Here is an 18,086-nt window from a genome sequence, read left to right on the forward strand (position 1 = left end):
ACTCCCTGACCTCCGAAGCAGGATGGATGTGCTCCTTCCTCCTCACTGCAGCTTCCAACCTGTCTTCTCCTTCCTCCTCACAATGCTCCAGTCCCATTGAAGGTCATGCTGCCCAGCCAGCTCACTGTGAGCCTTTCCTATTCTTCCTCACTGCTGGCGTCTATTAATCTGACCTCACTCACTGAGGACTTAAGTTCCTGACTCAGTCTTCCTCTGAGTAGCTTCAATACTGACCTCTTAGTTCCTTGACTTTCTCAACTCCAATAATCTTCATTTCACTTCAGCTACCCACCACCACAGTCACAACCATGACCTTATCATGGCCAATAGGCTGCAGCACTTTCAAAATATCACCTTCAACTATCTCCCTCTCTCACTCCCACCTTCCTTACTCTAGAATTCTTCCTTACTCTAGAATTCCCACTGCAAAAATGCTTTAGCCTCACTGGTATCTCTATCACTGACTACTTTTTCACTGTCCATGACCCCCTCCTGTCTCCACTCATGTCTTACCATTGATCAGCGATCCATCATGATTATTTTGCAAAATACTCTCAAGTATCTTGCTGCTCTAATCCTTCTTTGTACGAGGCTGGCAAAATCCCAACCCTCATTGATTCCAATCACTCACTTTGTCTATTCCAGCAGCTCAATGTTGCCAGAAGGGGAAAAAAAAAAACAATCACAAAACTATGCTATTTGCTCTTCAAATTCATGGCCAAAGATCTCAAACAGGCACTATGTCCTACCTATCAATCTGATTTTTCTTAGTAGCTTGACTTTCCATCTCTGAGACCATCATTTCACATCTCCTCTTCTCTGCTCAAGTATCACGCACCCTTCTCTCCACCCTACTCTCTGTTGATAATCTCACCTCATTCCTCAATTATAAAATAAAAGTAATCAGACAGTAACCCCTCATTTTCCAAATACCCTGTTAACCTATCTGCATGTATACTGTTGTGTCTCCTATCATAAGGAACAAATAGCTCAGCTCTCATCCAAGGCCAATCCCCTGTATGTGCTCTGAATCCCACTCTCGTTTCTCTTCTAAAGATAACTTCTTCAGTCATCTCCTCCTTCTCCTGTATCATCAACGTATCACTGATGTACCATTCCTATTAGCATACAAAGATACTCTAGAATTTCCCAACTTAAAAGAACCCTCTCTTAATTCTCCAATCCCCTGCAACTGCTTCATCATTTCTATACTCCCCTTTCACAGCAAAATTTCTCAGAATATTTGTCCACAGATGTGTCTCCACTTTCCCACCTCCCATTCACACTACTACATCTGACTTCTTTCTCTACCCTATCACTACAAGAGCTTTCATCAAGGTCACTGACAAACCTCTATACAACTGAAGCCAACAGACATTTCTGTGGTCCCAAATTACTGGAAATCGTAGCAGCAGTCAACAAAAGTAACAGCTCCATCCTCCCAGAAACACCTTCCTCTTCTCCTCTGTCAACCCTCTCCTGGTTTTCTTTATATCTAACTGGCCATTCCTCACTCACCTTAGTTAATACCTCTTTCTCCCCTCAACCTCTAAATGAGGCAGTGCTTTTCAGCAGGACTTTCTTTTCTCTTTTCTCTCTAGGCAATCTTACCCAATCCCACAACATTAAGACCATGTGGCCTCTGATGGCATCATCCTTGATTCCTTCCTTAACTTGTTGCTCACATCCAATCCATCAATAAGTCCTGCATTTTTACTTCTATTGTATTTCTCAAGTATAATAATTTCTCAAGTATTTCTTTCTATCTCCACTGTCACCAAGATCTCTAACTAGTTTGAGCTATTATTTTCCCTGCCTCAAATTTATTCTCTCAGAAACATTTTCTGACCACCCTAAAGTCCATCCCCACCTCAGTTACATCCTATAATGTGTATCTTCCTTCTATTTTCCTCAAAATACTTAGTGCCCACCTGCACTTGCTGCTTATTTACTTACTCACTTTGTCCATCCTCTTCTCTCCTCTTAACCTCCACAACAGGATAATGACTCCATGAAAGTAGAGACTTGGTCTATTTTGATCATAGTTATATTCCAACACCCCATGGTGCCTAACACATAGTGGTGGTCAGTAAATGCTTCTTAAATGAATAAATGAAGATGGCTGGTATTAAATGAGCTTAATGCTGTTACCACACCATTAACAGCTACCTATTTACATGTATTTCCTCTGGCTTGGGAGAGCTCTCTGAATCCAGGACTAGGTTTGATCTATTTTTGTATCCTTACTATTTTAGCACGTCTTACACGTAGTGGTTGTTTAACAAATAGTTACTGAAACAAAGAAGTTAAAATTAAAAATATATTGACTTAGGGACTTCCCTGGTGGTCCAGTGGTTAAGAATCCGCCTTCCAATGCAAGGAACGCAGGTTCGATCCCTGGTCGGGGAACTAACATCCCACATGCCACGGGGCAACTAAGCCTGCGTGCCGCTAACTAATGAGCCCACATGCCACAACTAGAGAGAAGCCTGTGCGCTCTGGAGCCCGCGCAGCACAACTAGAGAAGCCTGCGCCCGCCCACGCACCACAACAAAGATCCTGCGTGCTGCAACTAAGACCTGACGCAGTCAAATTAATTAATTAATTAATTTTTAAAAATATATTGACTTGGTGCGTTCCTATTTGTAAGGTATGAGATATACAAAGATACTAATTCTCTATCTGATGAAAAATTAAAAATACTTATAAGTACAGTTTTAGATAGGACTTGAATCTCCCTGTACCACAATTATATTAATGGCCTAAGAGAAACTTTTCCTACTCAAATCTACCTTACCCCCCACTTTCCTTATTTAGAGTATGAAGTGAAAATACAAAGCTTCTTGCAGGTAGAACTGAATGAGCTCATGTTAAAACTTTTTTGCAGATAGACCCAGATTTCAATAGATGAAAAGATTTTTATTACAATTGCTTGTAATATAATAAAGCTGTATCTTTATTAGACAGTCTTTACTTACTGGTATCTCAGTCGTATATAGGATGAAACACCATGAATTCAAAGAAAGAGTTCTTTAAAATCTAAAAAATAAAGAAATAAGAGTCTCATGAATGCGGTATAATGATTTACTTCTGTTTTTAATTACAGTATTTAACGTCTATGTCTTGCCCTAAGGTGAAGACCTTGAGCAAACAGAATAACATATGCTCCTTTTTTTTTTTTTTTTGGCCGTGTGGCGAGGCATGCAGGATCTTAGTTCCCTGACCAGGGATGGAACCAGCGCCCGCTGCGGTGGAAGGGCAGAGTCTTAACCACTGGCCCACCAGGGAAGTCCCTATATGATTCTTTGTTAAAAAAAATAAATTTGTCGGGCTTCCCTGGAGGCACAGTGGTTGAGAGTCCGCCTGCCGATGCAGGGGACACGGGTTCATGCCCCAGTCCAGGAAGATCCCACATGCCGCGGAGCGGCTAGGCCTGTGAGCCATGGCCGCTGAGCCTGCGCGTCCAGAGCCTGTGCTCCGCAACGGGAGAGGCCACAACAGTGAGAGGCCCGCGTACCGCAAAAAAATAAATAAATAAATAAATAATAAATTTGTCATGATTTTAGGAAGCCCAAACTTACATAAAAAAATAGGACTAAGATAATAAAAGACAAAAATAAATAACATGAAATTGGCTCTAATCAGGGGCTGAAATATGCGGCTTAGGAAATAAGATTTTAAAAACTGACATTAGCTTATGTTATTGAGAATCAGAAAAGAGGTGGGATCATAAATTATTTGATAGGTAAGGACTGGTGGGCCGTGGGCAGAAAGAGACAAAGAGAAAACGCTATTCAAACAGGGGAATAACATGATCAAAGGCATAAAACAAAAACTTAAGAGTACCAGTGACAAAAGTAGCCTGGCACACTTTCATATAAGCAAAAAATGAAAGAAAAGTCCTAATGAATAGAAAAGGGCCAGCTAATGAAAGGCCTTAGAAACTTTGGACCCAGTTCTAATTGTTGAACAGAGAACAGGCAACAGAGAGACATTTTAAGCTCACTTATCAAGTAAGATGACGTGATACAGGTAGTTCTGTATTTTAGAAAAACTAGCTGGGGTACATGATTAGATAAAGAAGACAGAGAAGCACGGAGATAAAAACGGAGAGCATTTAGCAGCACACTTCCTCCTTTCAACTCTGCTGGTTCTATTTGGAGACTAAATTTCTTTAGACTCAAATGTACCTTATAACTCTATGACATGACTTCTTAATTGTTATCTAAATAACCAAGGCTTGAAACACTCCTTGTTTTATTCCTTCCTTTACTTCTTGAACAGACTATTACCAACTCCTGATTATTTCCCCGAGAATGCCTTGTACATTTATCATTCCCTTTCCATTCCTACTGGAAGTACCTTAATACAGGGCCTCATTACCTTACATTTGGGTTTCTGTTTCTTTGCCTCCAGCCTTTTCTTCCTTCATCTCAACGTATACATTACCTTACATTTGGGTTTCTGTTTCTTTGCCTCCAGCCTTTTCTTCCTTCATCTCAACGTATACCTTACTACCAGATTAATCTTCCAAAACACCCCTGCACTTAGGATCCCTTGCTCAGAAATCTCTGAAGGCTTCCTACTGCTTGAAAAAGCGGAACCTGAATGCCTTAACTGGCAATGGAGGGAGCCGGCAAGCTGCTCTGACATCACCATTGACTATCATCATTTTAAGGCCCAGCTCAAATCCCATCTCCTCACTAATCCCTCTATCATTAGTCTAGATTAGAACAGCTCTGTCCAACAAAAGTATAATGCAAGCCAGATATATAATTAAACTTTTTCACAACCACATTGAAGTTTCACAGGTGAAATTACTTTTATTTAACCCAATATATCCAAAATATTATCATCTCGACATGTAACAATTAAAGAAATTATTGAGTTTTTTTTGGTACTGAGCCTTCAAAATCTAGTGTGTATTTTATAATTACAGCACGTCACAATTCGAACTAACCACAATTTCAAGTGTGCAATGGCGACATGTAGCTAGAGGCTACTGTAATAGCAGAGATTTCTAAAATCTAAAATCAATGTTTTGGACTGTAGAGCATTGTGCTTTGCCACTCCTAAAGTGCAAGTTGGCACCATACTATTTTTATGTACATGTCTTAGGCTTTATTTAATGGTATCACCAACCACTTAGTCTCCCAGACTAAAAATTCTGAAGTCACCCTCTTATCACCATTTTGGCTGCCACCAGTTGAATCCTATTTGATATTTCAGAAATGTCTGACATCCTTTACTATCCTGCCTCAAAGGAGGCATTCATGACCTTACCTGAATGATTGCAATTTCCTCTCATCTAGTTTTCCTGTTCCAAGTTGATCTTCCACACAGCTATCAGAGAGACCACCCTAAAAAACAAATTTCCTCATGCCCCTTCCTTGTGCAAAGCAGTCCTTGACTTCCAGCTAAATACTGAATAAAATCTAAACACTTCCCTTGGAAAGCAAGGTCCTTCACAAGTTTACCTCAATCTCCCTGTTGCTTCACCAACCGCCCTTACACTGCATGCTCAAGCGCATTCATTCTCCCGCTCTCCCTAAGCATGCCAAAACTTCTCAAGTCTCTGCATCTCCGTACGGCAGCCAGGGATGACCTTCTCCTGAGCTTAGTACATTCCTTTTGACCCTTCGTGACCCAGCTCAAATATCTACTCCTTTATAAAGCTATTTTGGTGTCTCCAGGTAATGTTATTTATTTTTAGCTAGCACAAGTGGGCACAAAGAATATATGTTGAATGGATGTTAAACGTATGGGGGAAGAGTAAAAGTGAATCTTTTTAACTCCAATACCAAGCACAGCGCTCAAAGCAACATAAATGTGTACTGAAAGGAATGAACCTTCCCCATATTATAAATTCCTTCCGGGCAGTGATTTCTGACGGATACCATTTCACCTTAATTATCTATCAGTTGATTGCTCTCTCAATAACGACCGTGCATGTTGATGACAACTGAGGGGAACCATGCAAAATCTACGGGAAAACGAAAGAGTCTGGGTTAGCACTGGAGCTCAAGTGAGAAAAGTCTCCTCCTGGTCAATTCCGGGAGAGAACGGGTTTCACAACACGGTCAAAGGAGTTCTAAAATTAAAACTTAGGGCATGGGCAATGATAACGCTGGCTCGCCTGGTCACAGGAAGCCAGCCTTGCCGGAGTTAAAATTATTCTGACCTCCTGTTTACTGAAGAGCATGTAAATAGAGTAATGATGCTGGAAGCGCTCAAAGGAGATGCTGGGGCGGGGGGGTGCGGAGGGCCGAGGCTGTTTTAACGAAGCACTGTAATGTCTTAAAGGTCTCTGGAGTCGATTAACTAAAAAGAACGCCTACTTTGTGCCCAGTAGTCTCGTGATCTATCAACCCGAAATGACGGGAAGACCCCGAGCGAGGAAGCTGAGAACAAGGTAGCCACAATGCTAAGAAGCCAAAGCTGGCGTCGGATTAACTCCTCCAGCGACGAGAGACTGAAAGGCCGGAGGGAAACAGCAAAAAGGAGGAAAGGAGAGTCTGGGAGTGAATCGTAGGAACTGCCACAAAAGACCGAGAGCTTTAGACACTTGGAGAAGTCACTCTCTTTCCCTTGCTGAACACTTCTGCCAGAAACTACCAGGACAGTCGCACCCGCAACCCTGGAGGAACGTCCGCGGCGGAGACCGGGTCGGAGTCGGAGCCAGGCTCTCCCCGAGGGCCGAGACGTTCCCTCCCCCATCCAAAGGCGCACTGCTTTCTTCCGCCCCCACTTGCCTCGTCAGTCCTCCCCCAACGCCGTCCACTGCCCTTCCCAACCCTTAGTCGCATCCAGGTTCAAGAGCGAGAAAAGATGAGGTTGGCTCAGCAACGCCGGTGACGATCAGGCAGCAGAAGCCCCTCAATGGCGGCCGCCATTTTGAAACTGGAGGCGATCCGCGGAGGCGGGGAAACCCAGGGTGATACCATCTTCGGGGGTGGGAGGGACTAAGCTGGAGGAAGGAGGTGGCATTTACACCGAGTCTCGTCACCTGGGGCCGAAGTTTTATTTTTAAAGAGTTTACAATGTGTTGAAACTAAAAAAATTATGAGAAGAGTCAAGCAGTGAAGGAAGAAGAGGAATAATTTATCGGAGCCACCCCTCCCTTCGAGCGGGCGCGGCGAATGGTGGGTACCGAGGCCGCAGCTTCCGCCGGCGCTGGTGGCTGGGCTCACCGCCGCCCTAGGTCGTGGTGTCGTTGTTGTTCTCGAGGCTTCAGGTGGGTCTGGGATCTCGGGAGGTCGAGGCAGCGAGAGTCCCCTTTGTTCAGGCGGGGAGGGTGCACCTCTAGGAAAGCCGTCAGCGGCGGTGTGCACCTGCGGGTGGGGGTGGTCTGGGCCTCCCCGTGACTGCAGCGGCCCACCTTCCCGAGGCTTCCAGCGAAGGAGAGAGGGAAAGGCTAGGAAATAGGGATTGCTTTGATGTGGGCGGCTGCGCTCACGGTTCCCGCCTGGCGCCTTTGGGAACGGGTAGAGGCTGCCCTAACTGAAAAATATCTTTAGGTTCACGGCTCCTAGGCTGCAGCGGGGAAGGGACTGCTTCTTCGCGAGCATCTCCGATTGGTCCAAGTTTCAGAGTTCTGCCTTCCTCGTTATTCAGGATTGGAAGCTAACCTTGCTCTCTTCTAAGTCTCCAACCGTCTTGAGCCGACCATTCCACAAAATACACACTTTTTCAAAACTTAATTTTTAAAAAAGTAATACTTATGTTTGATTTTTCGGGCGTATACGTCGTTAAGACGAGGTTCCAGACCTCAAGGAGTTCCGTTTCTCCATGCATCCAGAACTGCTTTTTATAGGTTAAGTCGACACTTTTTGATCACTACATATAAAGTGCTGTAGGGACTAATTAGAGTAGAATTTATTTTTTTAATGTCTAGTTGTCTATATTATTCCAGCGTGAATTCAGAGGGGCTTACAAAAATGCACACTACATACAATTTTCTTTTTAGAAGTTAAGCGGAAGAAAATTGGGTTGAAGAAAAGGTAATACAGGCATATCAAATTTTATCGCGCTTCACAGATAATGCTTTTTTAACAAACTGAAGGTGTGTGGCAACCCTGCATTGTCAGATGTTGGTTAGCATTTTTTAACAATAATGTGTTTTTTAGTTAAGGTATGTACATTGTATTTTTAGACATAATGCTATTGCACACTTAAAACAGACGCTAGTGTAAACCTAATTTTCATGTGCACTGGGAAACCAAAAAATTCTTGTGACTCGCTTTATCTCTATGTTATATTCGCTTTATCGCGGTGGTCTGGAACCAAACTCATGATATCTCCAAGTTATGTCCTTATTAGGAAAAACGAGATAAAGCCGAAAGTAAATGTTGACCTTTATACTTACTGTAAGAGACAGTAAAGCACCAATGAGCTTGGACCAAGGATCCAGACTGCCTGGGTTTTAATACCCGTCTGCCACTTACTGCATATGTGACCTTAGGCAAGTTGATTGTCCCTGGATTTCCTCATCTGAAAAAAATATTCCTACTGCATTGGGGACATTGTATTAGTTAATACATGTATAGTACTGTGAGGATTACATGAATTGGTGATTGTGAAAAGCATTAAGAACCATGCCTTACAGAGAGTACTCTTAAGAGTCAGCTCTTTCTAAAGGTAGGGAAAAAATTTTGGATCATTTTGGTATCAAAGGATACATCATCCGTTACTCAATTCCCTAAGTCCATTAGATAAAAACGAGTTTGTTTTGTTTTGTTTCAAGAATAGCATAGCTACTCCCCAGTTCCGAAGTAAAAAGAAAATTTTTCTTGAGAGGTCTTCATATAAAGAAGACACTAATAATATGTACAGTGACGTTGAGGGCACCCATGTGGATGTCACTCTTTATCCAAGCCTAGACCTGTCTCATTAGAGATTGTCCCAGGTGCTTGCTGCCCTTTGCCCGTCAGATGAAGCCATTTTACTGTCTTGAGCCGGTGATCAGGAGCCTGTCTACGTGCCCCCTCCTATCCTTTCTCTAGGGAATCATTCTTGCTCACTTTTTACGTCCATCAGTCTTTGTCTTCCCTGGTCATCCCTTTGTCTTCGCAGTGACATACGCAGGACAAATTATGCTGAGTGCCGCTGGGTCCCAAAGTCCATTTAGTAGTAGATTGTACAGTTGTAATATGAAATGCCTGTGGGGCTAAGATTTGCCATTTATGTCTTTGGGATGGAATCAGGCTTCCATCATGGTAGTTGAATCCTGTAGAGTCTCTGTGAGAGCCTGTGTACAGCAGGAGTCTCAAGGTCTTGGCTCATCTCTTCTGCTTAGAGTAAAGCCAGACAGAATTGCCTTCTGGCCCTGTTAGAGGAGTGCCAACAGTAATGGCTTATAGCCCACAGGTGGCCATGGGCTTATTTAAAAAGTCTCGGGCTGAGAGTCAGCAATTACTTTTTTTGTTGGTTAAATACAGTTATCTTACAGTCAGCTGTGCTGAGTGTTAGAATTGACACCTCTTAAGAAACTTGAGAAACCTAATAAGGACAGGTGGGAGAATAGATGACCCCCAGACTTCTCTAGACACCTATATTGTCTAGTATTTTGTAGTTTAGTGCTTTCCAGGTTACATCATTTGATGAAGGCGTGCATTGTTATTCCCATACTTGACTGGCTCAAGTTTATAAAACAAGTGGCTAACTTGATCGGAATCACAAAAAGTACCTAAATGTTTATCAAACAGTATTTAAGGATCTCAATGCAAATAATGCTACTTAGGGAACGTACAATGCTAAGAGAACCACCATATTCTAGGAATAAGGTAAGATTGGTTACATTTACATTTATATGTCCAAGAACTATTTGCAGCAAATCAGCTGGGGAGTTATTTCAAACATCTCATTTACTTACATCATAATTTTCTAGATCAGTGATATTCAGACTGGAATCTGCTGTGTGTAATATTACACTCTGAAAGACAGTATGTAGTAACTGTGTGACTTAACTTCATGTCTATTTCCTAACCCAGTGCCTTTAGATAGTAAAGCTTGTGAAATAAAGAATTAGAATGTGTGTGAGAACCAGTATCCTAGAAGGAGCAGCAGGAATCCAGTCTACATAATCCTAGCAGAGTTCAGTGCTAAGCCCTTTTGTTAGCAGTAATGTATTATCTTTCTATGATGTTGTCCTGTCTTCTCAGCCATAACATAGGATTTATTTATTATAGATTCATGTACATACATATGTATTTTTATTTCATCTTTAGATACAAATTTTTACAGAAAATTGATGATTCAACTGTGTTTTTATTGAATTACTGCAAATTCATTTTCCATATGATGACTTCTAGATCTTCTATGAAGAAGTCCTCCTCTTCTGCCTTTTAGAAGCTCTTCTTAACACTTAAAAAGTCTTAAGTACCATAAATATCAATTAGGGGAAGGTTCTCTACAAGAGGCATTTGGATATGATAGAAGGAGCTAGAGCTTTGGAATGAACCTGAGTTTGAATTCCAGATCTACACGTAATACCTATTTGGGTTAAACTGTATTCTTACCTGTAAAATAAGGATAACAATATTTCGTGTTATATATTGGACTATATGATGGCTCTGGTACCTAGTAGTCATTCTACAAAAGTAAGTTCCTCTGTCCCCATATGTTTTGTAGAGTCATTTAATTGATATTCAGATCTGTTGTGACATTATTCAATATGATTTTTTTAAAATTTCTCATATGTTTTCATTTCCTTTCAAAAATTAGTTTTAAAATAATAGTTTTCAATAATGACAGCTTGAAAGAATTCTGCTTCTGACAAAATACTATTATATTTGGTTTAACACTGTAAGAGGTTCTAAAAATATTTTACAAATGTAAAGGTTCTAAGTCAATACTAGGAGGGTGCAAATACTCAGCTTTTGCAGGTAGAATTTTTTTAATACTCTCTCCATTCCTGTGTTAGATCACTGGTGGAGCTAGAAATAAAAGGTAGTAAATTGACTTCAGTGCAGTCTAATTTTTATACTAATCATTGTACTTACATAATCTTCATCAAGTAGATTTTAAGTAGTATACTACATTCTGATGCCAAACAAATATAAAGAGGCTTATTATGCTTTTAACATCTATATCCTTCCTGTTTCAGATGTGATTTAAAAGATACTTCAAAGGCAGTTATATTTCTGGTCATTTTTTTTTATAGCATTCATGATGAACTTACTTCAGATTGTGCGTGACCACTGGGTACATATACTTGTCCCTGTGGGATTTGTCGTTGGATGTTACCTAGACAGAAAGAATGATGAAAAGCTAATTGCCTTCCGGAACAAGAGTCTGTTATATAAAAGGTTAGTTTTTGTATTTTTTTATTAAACCAACAGTCAGGTTTTAGAAGTATTCTTCTTAATGTCATTTGTGCCAAAATAAACAGGAGGGGTAATGTTCCCCCCTGAGGATTTAGTTTTAAGTGATATTATTTTGTAGTCTTGTTTGTTGCTTAATCCTTAGACAAAACTCTATGATTACTTTTGGAATGTAAATAAGTCTTTAGTTTCTGAACAGGCTATTTCACATCTTTGAAAGTCTTTTTTTTTAAGTCAGAGTACATTTTAACCCAGAAACAGTCTTAAACCAGCTTGCCAAAGCCTCCTCTATGTACTTTAACATATATGATCATACACTGTCTTACTTAGGCCATGATGTAGCTGAAAACAATGGCACTAATTGTTGCTTGGTGCTGTGTTCTCAGCAACACTGGTTGAGACCTTTAGACATGGTGGTTGGGTGATCAAATAGCAACTGGCAGCTGCCTGGTCCCACTGTGTCTCTGGAGATGGCACCAGAGTTAGAGTTAGCAAGACAGGGTGTCTGCCACTGACTGTGCAGCCAGGCAGGAGGAAGCTCAAGGGACAAGAGAACCAAGCAGCAGCCAAAGGCGTTGTGTAGAGGAGGTTCCAGCCAGGGATTTCAAGAAAGATAAAGTGAGCTAGAAAGAATATAAAAAACATTAAATGAACTCACTGAGAGGATAATTGCTTTCATATAAAGATAGACTAAGAAATTACAGTTCTTTAATCTGGAAAAATGAAGAGATGGTAAAAGTTTAAAATCATGAGAGAATAGAATGAATATGTTGAATCTAATAAAAACCTTTAAATGGGTCAGTTTAATACAATATAAAATACTGGATCCATATTCTTCTGACTTTCCCTTTTATCCTCTCGTAAAAGTTTTATTTACACTTTTGCTTTTTCTTCCTTTTTTTTCTTTCCATGCAGGGAATTAAGACCCAGTGAAGAAGTCACCTGGAAGTAAAGGCTGCTGCTGAATTACAGAATGTTCACAGTTTTTAAATTATAAGAGAAATAAAAACACATTCATTACTTAATTTGAAGTGTGATTCTTTTTGTGCTGAAATAATCTTTCCCATTTCAAATAACAGACAGTAATTAAAAAAATAATCACTGAATCATATGGCTCAATTTTTCAGAAAAATTTTTTCAAACATGTTCTTCAAAGGCACTCTAAGAGGATGATGCTAGGATTTTATTTGGCAGAAATCAATAGCTGAAAATTTTAGTGACCTTGAATTTAGCAAAGATTTCTTAAATACAATACATAAAGCATGAACCAGTTTTAAAAACCAAGACATTGTACTTTATCAAAATTAAAAACTTCTTCAAAAAACACAAGGGAATGAAAATGCAGCCATAGACTAGGAGAAAATATTTGCAAAACATACACACAACAAAGAACTTATATTTAGAATATGTAAACTCATAACTTACTAATAAGACAACCCGATTTTTAAATAGCAAAAGATTTTAACAGACACTTCACCAAAAAAGGCATATGAGAATGGCATATAAGCACGTGAAAAGATGCTCAAATCAGAAGTCACTAGAGAAATGCAAATTAAAACCACAATGAGAAACCACTACACACCTATCAGAATGGTTAAAATTAAGGAGACTGATCTTACCAAGTGTTGGCAAGGGTGTGGAGCAACTGGAACTTACACCCTGCTGGCAGGAATGGAAAATGTAGCTGCCAGAAGTTGCACCGCTTTGGAAATCAGTTTTCAGTTTCAAGCTAAACATGCACCTACCATACGACCCAGCCATTCCATTCTGAGGTATTTACCTCAAAGAACTGCATATATGCCAAAAGAAAGCATATGTCCACACAAAGATATCTACATGAAAGTTCATAGCAGCTCTACTTGTAATAGCCAAAAATTAGAGACAACCCAAATGTCCATCAACACAGGGATAGATAAATTGTATTAAATCCATATAATGGAATATTACTACTCGGCAATAAAAAGAAATGATCTATTGATACAACATAGATGAATTCCAAATTAATTATCCTGAATGAAAGAAGCCAGACAAAAAGCACACACTATGTGATTCCACTTATATAAAATGTTAGAAACTGCAAACTATAGTAACAAAGCAGATCAGTGGTTGCCAGGGAGTGGTCCAGGAGGGGGCTGGAGTAATCATTTTCTTGATTATGGTGATGGTTTCTTGGGTATGTACATAAGTCATCTGTTATATTCAACTACCTCTTCTTGGAAAGCAAATTCTGTTTCAGGTAAGCTTGAATTTAGGAGAAGTGAAATTACAATGAAATGATACTCCCTTATCACTGATTCTTTTCAGAACTCAGGACATTTAAGATGACACACATAAATTTTAAAATCTCAGTTGTTTGAAATTCTGTTAAACTATTTGGGGTAACAAAATTTAGGCCAGTTTAAAAGAGACCATGTTCAAGAAGATAGATATAACTTAGTGCCATCTTGCTTGTTAACATAAAATTTCAATGAGGTAGATTTAGAGATGAGTTGAACTGTCCAAGGTGAAATAGAAGTCTCCTGGAAGTGCATCTATTTTATGTCCTCTGTCTCCAGGAACTCCTTGATTGGCTCAGTAATCACTGTCTCCTACTGAACTATTGTAATACTTGTCTGTGCCCCCAAAATTTGTACATTTATTCACTTCTTTGCACCAACCCTTGTTATAAAGAGTAAGACTCCTTTGACCCTCAAAAGCTGGTAGTCCACTGGCATATAAAGTAGTAAGTCCAGTGTGTTGTAATGAGGGTTTTAATGTAGGCAGGTGCAAGGTATAGTGGTGGCACAAACGACTTTTCTTCAGAGGACTTTCCGGAAGTCAAGGGAAGCTGGTGTGACTGGAGCAGAGGGAATCCCAGGAGATAAAGCCAGACAGGTCCAGAGCACAAAGAACCTTTTAATCCAGCAACAGGAAGCCACTGAAACGTTTCAAATAGAGTAATATCGTGTAATTATTTAAGGATCCCCCCCAATATAAGCTCTGTGAAAGTTGGACTGTTTGTCTCTCTCATGGTTATAGTCCCAGTGCCTGATACGTAGTAACATTCCATTTGTTAAGACAAAGATAAACTGGTGAGGTTTGCATTTTTGAAAGATCACTGACAGCACTATGAATTAATCATACTGAAGCTGGAATCAGAAGACCAATTCAGAGATCCTGGACCTGGAATACACAAGAGACCAAGAAGGCTAAGCAGTAGCAAAGCAAACAGGAAAGAGCCATGAACATGCACATATGAGGACTGATTGGAACAAAATGTGAAGTGGAAGAATGGGGGGAAAAGAATCAAGAATGATTCTCAGATGCTAGCTTCACTAATTCATTTGAAAGGCATTGACTACAAGATATACAAAGTCAAATAAGACATGGGCCCTGCCATCAAGACATTTATAGGGAATTGGCAAAGATGTATGGTCAAACCAACTGTTATGATACTATGTAAAAGGTACCAAGTAAGATACAGGCACATACAGGAGCTCAGAGGAGGGACAGGAACTTTTAAGTTAGTTGAAGAGCCGGGGATGCTTCCTGGAGAGTGTGGTCATTGAGTTGTTGTTTTTTTTTGTTTTTTTTTTTGCCGTACGCGGGCCTCTCACCGCTGCAGCCTCTCCTGTTACGGAGCACAGGCTCAGGACGCGCAGGCCCAGCGGCCATGGCTCACGGGCCCAGCTGCTCCGCGGCATGTGGGATCTTCCCGGACCGGGGCATGAACCCGCGTCCCCTGCATCGGCAGGCAGACTCTCAACCACTGCGCCACCAGGGAAACCCGGTCATTGAGTTTTGATGAACAATACGAGTTAACTTATGAAGTTCAAGTTTGGGATGTGCCGAATATCAAGTGGAGTTATCAGAATAGGAACTGCAACAAATCTAATACCCAACTCACACATGGCTTCAGGGGCAAAGCCACACCCAGAATTTGCATTCTGACTTCCAGGCACTGATCTTTTCATTTTATGATGCTTGCTATTAATCACATACTCAATAGGTCCGAAGGCCTAACGAAACGATTAGTAGTAATTCAACATTACTAAATATTGCCAAGCACTGTTCTACATGCTAAATGAACAAAACTATAAGGTCCTTTGGGGTCATTTACATCCTAATAAGCAATTAGTCACTGTAGAGAGTTGGATCATTACGCTCCAAAATTCAAGTCCACCCAGAACCAAAGACCTTATTTGGAAACAGTCTTTGCTTATGTATTTAGTTAAGTATCTCAACATGAAATTACTCTGGATTAGGATGGAATCTAAATCCAATGACTGGTGTTTTATAAGGGGAGAGGACACAAACAGACACAGAAGGAAGAAGGCCATGTAAAGAAAGAGGCAGAAACTGGAGTTAGGGTGCCACAAGCTAAGAACACCAGGAGCCACCAGAAGCTGAAAGAAGCAAGAAAGGATTCTCCACTAGAGGCTTTGGAAAGAGCATGGCCCTGCTGACACCCTGGTTTCAGACTTCTGGCTGCAAGAAGAATAAGAAAATAAATTTTGTTGTTTTAAGTCACCAAGTTTGTGGTAATTTGCTACAGCAGCCTCAGGAAATGAATAAAATCATGTATTTTTTTCTGAATTAGTAATACATTAATTAGCTCAAAAAAAGAAGACTAGGGACTTCCCTGGTGGTGCAGTGGTTAAGAATCCACATGCCAAAGCAGGGGACACGGGTTCGAGGCCTGGTCCAGGAAGATTCCACATGCTGCGGAGCAACTAAGCCCATGCACCACAACTACTGAGCCCGCACTCTAGAGCCTGTGAGCCACAACTACTGAGCCCACGTGCCACAACTACTGTAGCCCGCATGCCTACCTGTGCTCCGCAACAAAGAGAAGCCACCACAATGAGAAGCCCGGAAGCCCGCACACAGCAACAAAGAGTAGCCCCCGCTCGCCGCAACGAGAGAAAGCCTAACTCTTTCCCCATTTGCCTTAGTTCCCTTACCACTCAAACATGTAACCTCTGGGTTTTCTGTATATTCTTCCAGAGATTTGTAATGCAGATGCATGAAAAAAGAAATACATGCTTCTCTATACAGACACATTTTCTTTAAAAAAAAAAAAAATCAGAAAAACTGGTTTGCATATTTTTTGCTTCATGAGACCATGGTTTCTTTCCCCAGTTAGGCCACAATATCTTAAGAACACAGACTATTTCCAATACAGGACTGTATTTCCAATACAGGACTGTATATGCAGAGACACTGGATAAATGGTTACTGAATCCTCCCCTTGAGAACCTGGTCCTCGCTGGCAGTCTCCTTTCCTTCCCTCTCACTGCCCCTTCTGTCCCTCTGGACCTGCACTCACCAAGGTCACCAGTGGTCTCCATAGCAACACAGTTCAGTTGGCTCTTGTAAGTCCTTATGTTGCTGGACCTCTGGGCAGCAACTGACACTGACTGCTCCTTGAAACATTTCCTTCCTGGGGCTTCCATAGGTTACACCTTCCTGCTTTTCCTCCCTTCTCCTAGGCTATGCCTTCTCTACCCTCTGGGCTCTGTGAGATCCTCTTCTCAGTCTCTTCCTTTTCCCCAAGATGATTATATCCACTCCTGTGGTTTCAGTTCCCTTTTTTTACGCCAACAGCTCTCTGTTCTACAGCCAAACTATCTGTCTACCTGTCTAGTTGTGCTGTTCTTAATCTCTTCATGCCTCAGCTTCCTCATGTATAAAATAAGGATAATAACGCCTACATCAAAGTTTGCTGTATTAAATTCGTTAATATATGCAAAGCACTTACAAGAGTGCCCACCGACAGTAAGCCCTACGTAAATATTAACTCTTATTTTTACACAAGTGCTCAGTATTCAGGGATGTAATGAGAATTTCTGCGCAGGAGGAGGAGAAAGATATTAAATAATTGTATGCAAATGTGATAAAAAAGAAAGTACAAGGTAAAATAGAAAACAAAAAGAACATAGAATTCGGGTGGTCCTTATCCAATCCCCCTGAAGCCTAAGAATCCACCGCAATGAGTGGGAAGCGGAGATGATCCTCCACACGGCAGGGGGCGCTGCATCATCCTCCAGTCGGGGGGACAACAGGAGATGGGAGGACGCGCTACAAAGGTCACGTGCCCCTGAGTTTACCGCCCCGGCGTTCACGCCTCTTCGATCCACGTGACTCGCATTCTCGGGGGTGATTGGTCTACACGAGACACGTGGGCGGGGGTGGCACGAGGCAGGGCGGGGCATGGTGGGTGGAGGGGTCGGGCTGGGGGCGGAGCTGGAGGGGGTTGGTTCGGCGCGGGGGCCGTTGGCTCCAGACAAATAAACATGGAGTCCATCTTCCATGAAAAAGTGAGTGTCCGCGTTCGGTGGGGAGCTGTCTGCAGCGCGGTGGCGGGCGTGGGGCGCGGCATCGCTGCCTCCCGGGGAGCTGGGTGAGGCCCGAGATGCCCCCATCCCGATCTCGCCGGGCGGGAGGAGCTTCACCTGGAGGGGAGTTTCACCGATGCCCCCATTGCACCCTAAGGCCCGTGCCCGAAGGAGCCGGAGGAGACCCGGGCCGGGGATGTCTGGGAAGCCCGCAGGGAATAAGGGCAGGGCCGGCGGCACGAGAGAGGAGGTGGCTTCCGCGCTTTCTCACCACTTTCCGTGGGAGTCCTCCAGTTCCTCTCCCCCACTCTCCCTAGGTTCTAGCTAGTCACCTCTTGGACACGTCCCTCTACCCTTCCCAACTTCACCCCACTCTCCCAGTCCTACCCGTTGGAAGAATTAACTTTTCCTTCTCTGGGCTCCTCAACTCTAAATTGGAATTTCTCAT

At 41.8% G+C, this 18,086-nt stretch overlaps 3 protein-coding genes across 10 annotated transcripts in view; 2 read left to right on the plus strand and 1 right to left on the minus strand.

The window, feature by feature from the left end:
* The window catches only part of CPSF2 (cleavage and polyadenylation specific factor 2), a 35,151-nt gene extending 24,000 nt beyond the window's left edge, over positions 1-11,151 (minus strand). The window contains exons 1-2 of one of the 3 annotated variants that reach the window (XM_024736297.1): positions 6,753-11,151; positions 2,979-3,039 (exon numbers count right to left, since the gene is read on the minus strand). The gene's annotated coding sequence lies outside the window, so the exon portion shown is untranslated. Of the gene's footprint in view, positions 1-2,978; positions 3,040-5,283; positions 5,425-6,752 lie in introns of those variants that run through there. The other 2 variants (XM_024736298.1, XM_024736299.1) reach the window with 2 other exon arrangements.
* NDUFB1 (NADH:ubiquinone oxidoreductase subunit B1) lies at positions 5,975-12,352 on the plus strand. The gene is made up of 5 exons (XM_024736276.1): positions 5,975-6,025; positions 6,353-6,528; positions 7,086-7,234; positions 11,162-11,306; positions 12,237-12,352. Exons 1-5 carry the CDS (start codon positions 5,975-5,977, stop codon positions 12,271-12,273), a joined length of 558 nt encoding a protein of 185 aa, XP_024592044.1. The 3' UTR covers positions 12,274-12,352.
* A 5,190-nt stretch (positions 12,353-17,542) lies between these two features.
* Positions 17,543-18,086, plus strand: part of ATXN3 (ataxin 3) — a 31,610-nt gene continuing 31,066 nt past the window's right edge. For 3 of the 6 annotated variants that reach the window (XM_024736309.1, XM_024736308.1, XM_024736310.1), the window contains exon 1: positions 17,543-17,620. In XM_024736309.1, coding sequence (XP_024592077.1) covers positions 17,597-17,620 — 24 coding nt within the window. In that variant the 5' untranslated portion in view covers positions 17,543-17,596. The remainder of the gene's footprint in view (positions 17,621-18,086) is intronic. The other 3 variants (XR_003002049.1, XM_024736307.1, XM_024736311.1) reach the window with 1 other exon arrangement.

Source organism: Neophocaena asiaeorientalis, unplaced genomic scaffold (genome assembly GCF_003031525.2).
Source record: "Neophocaena asiaeorientalis asiaeorientalis breed wild unplaced genomic scaffold, Neophocaena_asiaeorientalis_V1.1 scaffold152, whole genome shotgun sequence".
In the NCBI taxonomy this organism is placed as follows: Eukaryota; Metazoa; Chordata; class Mammalia; order Artiodactyla; family Phocoenidae; genus Neophocaena; species Neophocaena asiaeorientalis.